At 41.0% G+C, this 8,055-nt stretch overlaps 1 protein-coding gene across 1 annotated transcript in view; it reads left to right on the top strand.

Moving 5' to 3' along the window:
- The first annotated feature begins 3,216 nt into the window (after positions 1–3,216).
- NAP1L4 (nucleosome assembly protein 1-like 4) overlaps positions 3,217–8,055 on the top strand; it is a 22,220-nt gene continuing 17,381 nt past the window's right edge. Inside the window, exons 1-5 of the mRNA XM_008938618.1 lie at positions 3,217–3,246; positions 4,720–4,781; positions 6,379–6,478; positions 6,978–7,119; positions 7,224–7,310. Of these exons, the coding sequence (XP_008936866.1) occupies positions 3,233–3,246; positions 4,720–4,781; positions 6,379–6,478; positions 6,978–7,119; positions 7,224–7,310 (405 nt within the window). The 5' untranslated portion in view covers positions 3,217–3,232. The remainder of the gene's footprint in view (positions 3,247–4,719; positions 4,782–6,378; positions 6,479–6,977; positions 7,120–7,223; positions 7,311–8,055) is intronic.

Below are 8,055 nucleotides of genomic sequence, written 5' to 3'. Positions count from 1 at the left end.
GAGGAAGAGGGTGGGATGGGAGGCTGTTGTTGGCGGTGAGGAGTTTCTCCGTCTTTCTCACCCTGCGCTGCTCGGGTTGAGTCCAGCCCTCAGGCGCGGTTCTTTCTTTTGCTCTCACTCCCGGGCCCGTGTTCCCTCAGCGCGGTGTGAGGCTTTGGGGGATCCCTTTTCGTTTCGAGGGCCTGTTTAGCATTTTTTTGTCGCTGCTACGGTTGTTTACCGCATGTAATACCAGCGTTTGTAGGTTTTGTCTGGCTCCGTTCTTGTAACATGTGCTTACAAAGCTTCAGTATAAAGCAGTAGAGAAGCAAGTATGTAATATAAAGGTGAAACTGGAGCCACTCGGCAAATATTTATAAAGTAATTTCGAACCAAAATAATGTTCCCTCAAGAAAACTTCCAAGGCGAGCTCAAGAGTGCCTGATGTTTAGTGCTTGTGGAACAGGTTAATGACCTTCCTCCTCCTTACTGTTTTTTCATTGTTGTTTCTAATTTTCCTTACAAAGAGTATTAGACTGCTGCTGGTGGTGGCTTCCCACAGGGTTGCATCCGAGCAGCTCTGAAGAGGAAGTGGCAACTTTCCCTTCTCGTTTGTTGTAGTTACAAAAAAGGGTAACGGCGGCGGGTAGAAGCCTCCTGTGAGTTCAGGAGCCCTTTAATTTCCTGCTTCTCAATCGAGTTGTGCTTAGAAGGTTTGTACAACAAGACCTAGGCTTTTTTTAGCAGAGAAAATTTACTCTGTGCACACTTCTTTGGTTTTTTTTTTTTTGCTCTGATGGCTTTTTCCTGTCTTGATAGTCTGAACTGAGCTCTCTTGCCTGGAAAATAAGGCAGTAAATATGAAGGCTCAGTGCTCTGCTACTCTGTCAGCTAGGTGTGTGTTTAACTTTGTCTCTAAAATCACCTTGCTCTCCCCTCAGCAGCAGATCTGTTGGTAACTCAGCAGTGAAGTCACTGAAGGCAGCTGTAATGCAGCTGGGAGTCAGCAGCTGTTCTGGAGGGAGGCTCCTGCTACCTGTTTGTTTATATAGGTCTTTTTATTTTTTAGTTGCTGAAGGAACAACTTTGAGGAGTGAAACGACTTGAAGTATGTATCTGCACCAGGGAATGGTGCCTCTTTTTCTCTTTTCCCTTCTCTGTTGTTGCTTCTTGTTACTTAGGTGAGTGGCTTTTGCCAGAACATGCCCAGTCCCTGTCTGTTCCAGTGCAGACCAACTCAACTGCTATTTAAAAGTTATTCAACTTAGGGCAAATTTATCCCATGTTTCCCAAACACAGATGAGGATGGCATGAGGATCTTGTCTTCTCTCTGCAGGCTTGAGAAGCAGTTTCCTGCAGGGAATGCAGCACAGACCCCTGAGCAGAAGATTTGTCTGTGGAGGGCTTTTTTTCCAGCAGCTTTGTCATTGGGCTTGTGTTGGAAGAGACAAGACTTTGAGGCTATTTTTTGAACACCACGAGTCTGCATTTTTAGTTGCTTACTATTGCTTCCTCCAGGAGTGACCAGGATCATGTAACTCCTTGGCTGAACTCTCATTTTAGGTCAATTTGCTGTGTCTTTATCATATCTTCTTTTTGCTGCCTTCTGTCTGCTGTGGAAGGAAGGACTCGTGTATGTGCCTTCATTTCTTCAGCTGTAAGATAGTTAAATCCTTCTAGCTTGCTCTAGCAGGTGGTTGTTGGCATTGCCACTTTCTCTTGTTGCAATTAAGGTGGGAATAAGCCTTTAAATAAACATGCCTGGGTTGCTGCAACTCACCTAGTCTGCAAGAAGCCCCTTTTGTTTGTTTAGAGTCTATAGCTTGGGCTCCTGCAAGCTGCTTTACTTCCCCTGAAATAATCTGAAGTATACTCTCAGTGCTTTTGGAAATGCACAGGGGTTTTCTGCTCTCTGTGTGTTGCTTTTCTAGCTTAGAGCAGGCATTTTCCAGATGGGAGAGTGCATGAAATCTCTGGGGCCCCTGCTCTGGCTGCCACTCAAGATGTCATTAGCACTTAGGTTCTTCTTTGGTAGCCCTCTGTTGGAAGCTGGGCTAAAGATCAGCCTGCTTGGCCTTGAGAGAATCTACAAAATCAGACCTGTTGACTCTCATGAAGGACAGAAGGTACTTCTTATTCTAAATTTGACTTGTGGACCAACATCTACTTTCTGAAGGGCTGGACAGTGCAAAATATCACCTATGATTCTGTGTGGTATGTGGAGATTACTTGGGTTTGTGATGAACTGCTCAGAATGGGGATGGAAAACCCCCAACCTGTATTAATAAAATAGATGTACAGGTTTGGGTGCTTCACCCCAGTAGAGAAATAACAGCAAAATAAGTTAGCCAATCTGGCTCCCTCTGGTTTCCCAGGGGAGCTAATTTAGATCTTGGGGGCTGGAGTGGCTGTGCTAAACTTGGTTCCAGTCACTGCTGATACCAAGGCTTCAGCTTCCCTCTTTCCTCTTGTGTTTTCTTGCTCCCAGCCTATAAATTCAAGGCAGGTATTTTTGTAGGGGATTCTGGCTTGGTAGCTGCTGTCAAAAACCCTTCCCTTGGTAAATAATCTTTTTCCTTCAGTGTTTTGCTTCCCTTTATCTAGCAGCACTTTTAGGCTGTCATGCAGTATAGTGCAGCAGAAGCAGCAAGTCACAAAAATAGCCCTAACTAGAGAGGCAAGTGAGATGTATTTTTCTTGCTCAGGTGACAGAAGAAGAAAGTAATTCTGAAGCTGTTGTTATTCCTTTTAACTTTTCATTGTTTCCATATCAGGCATAGTAATACAGGATATGCAGATATTAAAAATCTCTTCTTTCCTGTGATACTATCAAGGAATTAGAAAATAAAAAAGCCAAAGAGGAAGGTTTGAATATATTCATGAACTGCAGAGCTACTCTAGGAAACTGTGACACCTGTCCTCAGACTGAAGACTTGTCATCTGGGAGCAATGGATTAGCTTCTGGAATGCCTAACAGAGAGAGTAGCCTTAAAAGGGTTAAAGGAAAGCACCTAACAGGCTGTTTAAAAACTCTGAGCAAGTTCCCCTTTGGATTGGGTGCTCTGGTAGCTATTTGCTTTCCTGGAAGAGATTATGCATGAGGAATTTCTTAGCAAAACCAGCAGCTGTTAATATATACTGAGGTTTCAAACAGTGCCCTGTTCTATTTTCATGTGCTGTTGAGCTGAACAAATGAGCATTAAAGTATTTTTAAACTCTGTATCTCAACTTGCAGGTGAACCCAGGCACACAGATGGCAGATAACAGGTATGTTGGACTGTTCTCTTGAAATTAAATCAGGCTAGTTAGAACCAACTGTATCTCTGGTCTTTTGTGGGAGAGGGTTGTTTTTTTTTAAGCTATGAAGAATAGATTACTCAATTTAGATAAGAATAAAATGATCTTTTCTCTCACTAGGCTGTTTCCTTACAGCAAGGGCAGAATGCTCACTTGGTGCAGGAGAAGCTGGGGTTGTTGTGTGTTGGATACAGAATGACTCTGTTCTTGGATTAACACAATTTGTGTTGTCTTGATTTAGTTTCCAGTGTTTGCATTTAAATGCTCTAAAGACTTAAAGAACACTGCTCCTCAGTGTTTCTCTGAGCTGTACAGTTTAAGCATGCAGAAGGCACTGTTTTCTTTTCCAGTTTTTAAAACATTTCTGGAACAAACCAGAGTGTTTAAACTGGTTGAAGTACTGTTTGCATTTAAATGCTCTAAAGACTTAAAGAACACTGCTCCTCAGTGTTTCTCTGAGCTGTACAATTTAAGCATGCAGAAGGCACAGTTTTCTTTCCAGTTATAACATTTTTGGAACAAACCACAGTGTTTAAACTGTTTGAAGTACATTTGTGATGTGTCTTTGGAGGCTTGCAGAGCATGGGGTGAGCAGGATAAGCTGGTCTGTCCAGCAGTTGATAATACCTGTGTGTATGTGGGATCTCTTCTCTCTGCTGTGTCCAGGCTGGGGTTAATTTCAGCACTACCCAGCCTGTGCTCTGTGAGCTGGCAGGGGCTGTTGGCTCTTTTGGGGCCTCTTTCTGCAGCACAGGAAGGGTGCTGGAAGATACTGCAGCAGAGAGGGGAGGTTGCTTTTTAGAGTAAAAGCAAATGTCTTTGCTGTTAATCAGAACAATTTGATACACAGATTCAAAACAAAGAGCTTGGATCTCTTTATCCTCCTTTCTCACCCCAATCCTACCTGCTGGCTTTCTGCATCACTTGCACTAAAGGATATCTTCTATTTTCCCTTGTGAATTAATAACATTTTCCTGTCTGGTGTGACCCAGTACAGATGAAAGACCAAATGTTCTCCTACTGAGATGAATTTATCTGTCAGGTGGTTTTGTTTGGGTCGTGTTTGGTGGTTTTGGTTTTTTTTTTTGTTTTTTTTTCCTTTGTGTCCTACTCATCTTGGAAGAGCTACATTTGTATCCAAACTTTTAAGCTTTGAGAAGCTTGAAGGCAAATAAACATCTTTTAGTGACATACTTGCTTATTAAACTTGTCCTGTAGTAAACACTGAAGATTGGCCTTTGTGTCCTACTCATCTTGGAAGAGCTACATTTGTATCCAAACTTTTAAGCTTTGGGAAGCTTGAAGGCAAATAAACATCTTTTAGTGACAAACTTGTTTATTAAACTTGTCAAACACTGAAGATTCAGAACACTTTTGTTTTTAAATGTTACCATTTTTGTGAAGTGAAGCCTTTTTAATGTGCTACATTTTTAAATCTTACAGTAAAACAGAAGATACTGCTTCAGATTCTGTGGAGGCTGCTAAAAATGCAAGTGACAAAAAAGGTAAGAGGAAATCCTTAGTCAGTGGGTGACATCACAACAGAGGAGTAAACCTGTTGCTGTGTGTGTTGAAGCTTCTGTAGCTACAGTTCCAAAACCTTTGCAGTCAAAACTACAAGTGTGTTGACTATTGAATGCAAGGCAATAACTTCCTTTGCTCACTTTCTGGTGTTTTACATGTTTATTGCAGCCACGTGGAAAATCAGAGCTCCTTTTGTAGCAGTGAAAGTACTTTTGCATAGTTGTGACTAGAATGCCTCACTGCTGTATGAAATAACCCACTGGACATTTGCAGTAAGGCCTGTCTAGTTTTTAACAACATGTAATCTTAGTGGAATGATTAAAATGAGCAGTCCTGTGTGTCTGCTAGTTCTTTGTTGGAAAATGCATCTTTATAATATGTCCGTTTGAGGTTTGTATTCTTCAGTTGGATAACAACATGTAATCTTAGTGGAATGATTAAAATGAGCAGTCCTGTGTGTCTGCTAGTTCTTTGTTTGTAGGAAAATGCATCTTTATAATATGTCCTTTTGAGGTTTGTATTCCTCAGTTGGAAGGTCTCCAGAAACCTGCTGAATAATGCTGTTCACATTACTCCTTCTGTGTGTGGAGAAGCTACAGTTCCATTGTTACCAAATTTTTAAGTTACAGTGAAATATGTTTCAGATACATCATCAGTGAATGTTCTTTAGACCTCACTTTTTCCTTTGTTTTTCAAGAAAGCCCCTGTGGTCAACAATTAGAAACCACACAGACTGGTACACACAAAGGAATAGTTTTTATAGTTAAGTTGGATTAAGAATAAACAAATATACAAACCCACCTATGTAAAAGCTTCATCAAGTTAGTGTATCCTGTGGAATTTATTCTTTTTAGTGTCTGAAGAGAAGAGCAGTGAGAGAATGGCAAGATTTAAAAAGCAAAGGTCTTTGCACTATGACCAGCTGTGTGCTTATTAGGATTTTTAACTCCTAACCAGAAGCATTTGGGGTCTGACCTCTTGTAAAAATGATTTTCTGTGAACTGTTTTGATGACTGCTCAGGGAGTCTTACAGATTGTAGAAGTATCTTGAGCTAAAAAAAATGACTAGTTGTCAAGGAAATGGTTGTAGTGCTATGCTGCTTTGTTGTACAGCACACTAAGTTTTTGTCAGGTTTTTTGTAGGAGTCAGGCTAACTAGAGAACACTTTACAAATGTCTTGGAAGTGTATTTCAGGGGTTCATGTATTACAAATTTACATGTGGCTTATCAGCTGTGGGTACAGAGGGAGAATAGAGCAACTCCTGTTTTGCCCTTTCAACCATAAAAGGGAAGACAGGAAAATTGCATATGTCATTAGTGTACTACTTGCTTCTAAAAGCAAAGATTTTATATATTTGCAAAAAGAAAGGTGCATTTTCTATCATTATCCAATTTTCTCTCTCTGAAGTCTGACCCTGAAGTGATTTTGCCTGAGTTTTTAATCCACTGTAGTGGTGCTCTTTGAGACCTGGAAAATAATGAATATTTGTACCGTGACTGCTGTAAGACCCATGGTATGACAAAGGCACTGTAGATACATTCAGATTTGTTTGAAAAGTGTTTTTCTGTCTTCCCAGAAAAGCTAGCAGACCAGGTGATGCAGAATCCACAGGTCCTGGCAGCACTACAGGAACGTCTTGACAACACAGCACTTACTCCTTCAAGTTACATCGAAACGTGAGTACAGGGCATAGGAGAACTCCTGGGTGACTGAAAGCATGCTGGAGTGTCATTACTGTGTAATTAAGGCAGGAAATTAGGACAAATGATTCACTCACAAAAATGGTTGACTTAGGTCATGATTCATAGTGGGCCACTTCTGGAAGAAGAGTCAAGTTTTAGTTCACTTACACTGAACTGTTAACAAAATTTTGTCCAGGTCAGGATTTGCCTTGACTATTTTTTATTCTGGTTAGGAATAACTCCCATTCATCCCTGCTTTTGTTCCCTGCTGGGGTAGCCCCAGGGAATGGAGAGAAGATAACCTGTGAGAACAGCTTGGGTAGGAGAGGATTCTTTGCACTGTTTGAAATGGGTTTTGAACAAATGTGTATGTTTGACATAAGCCCTTTATTTAAAAATAGCATGTAGTTAATGAGCAGCCTATTCCACAATTCTATGTTAAATAATGCTGAGGCAACTAACCTTTAAGCTTAAAGAATTGTTTGTTTTTTAGTTTACCAAAAGCAGTGAAAAGAAGAATTGATGCCTTGAAACAGCTCCAGGTGAAATGTGCCCATATAGAAGCTAAATTCTATGAAGAAGTACATGATTTAGAGAGAAAATATGCAGCACTCTATCAGCCCCTTTTTGATAAGGTGGGAAGAATGTGTGTGTGATCTTTGCCTCCTGGCCAAGTCACTTCTGCTGCACGTATGTAATTTTACATCCTCATTTACATTCTTGGTTTTTTTTGACACAGAGAAGAGAGTTTATTAATGGGGAAGCTGAGCCCACGGATGCAGAGTCAGAGTGGCACAGTGAAAATGAGGAGGAAGAAAAACTAGCTGTGAGTATGAGCTGGGTGACCAACCCACAGGTCTCTTGGGCTGTGTTGTCCATTGAAAGACTCATCTTTTGGAAATGAAGGTGTTAGTGGTGACATGCTCTGGTGATGAATACACTACATGCAGTGAAGGCTTTTAAACTTTTGGTTTAGCCTTTTTTCAGGTTTACCATGAGCTGAAAAGTTGCCTTTTGTGTGCACTGTTCGTAAGCTGTTAACAGTATCTTTCTGCTAATGGGTTCCATTCCAGTGCTACAGGATACCCCAAGATAATAGAAGGCTGGCTGTTTGTCTGCCTGTCCCCTTTATTTTGGGGGACATAATTAGCTTTCATATCCATAAATGCAGATTAGACAGATGTCACCTAGTCACAAAGTGGAACTTGGCTAATGAAGTGTTTGCTGGCTAGTGGATTCCTACTTGGCTATTGAGTAGGAGTGGTCTAGATTTAGGAGGGATAATGTGATCTGCAGGCTGCCTTTTACTCTCCTATCATTGTTTTTGGAGATACATACTCATGGCTTGCTGCTTTTTCTCAGAGAGGCAACCTACTTACCATGCTGTGCTTGACATTTTGTCAGGTTTTCTTTGAACTTTTGTCCTTGGCCTGTTTTCCTCCTATTTCCTTTGAACACTGTTCTGTATACAAAGTGAATTGTTCTCTTTATTTTTTACTGATCCCATGAGGTTTAGTGTGACACAGTGCTCCACGTGCATAAGCAGAAAAGGCTTTGTGTAAATGCAGCAT

This window comes from Merops nubicus, unplaced genomic scaffold, assembly GCF_000691845.1.
Source record: "Merops nubicus isolate BGI_N331 unplaced genomic scaffold, ASM69184v1 scaffold1144, whole genome shotgun sequence".
NCBI lineage: Eukaryota > Metazoa > Chordata > Aves > Coraciiformes > Meropidae > Merops > Merops nubicus.
Note: the sequence above shows the minus strand (reverse complement) of the source record. Positions and strands in the feature narration are given on the sequence as shown.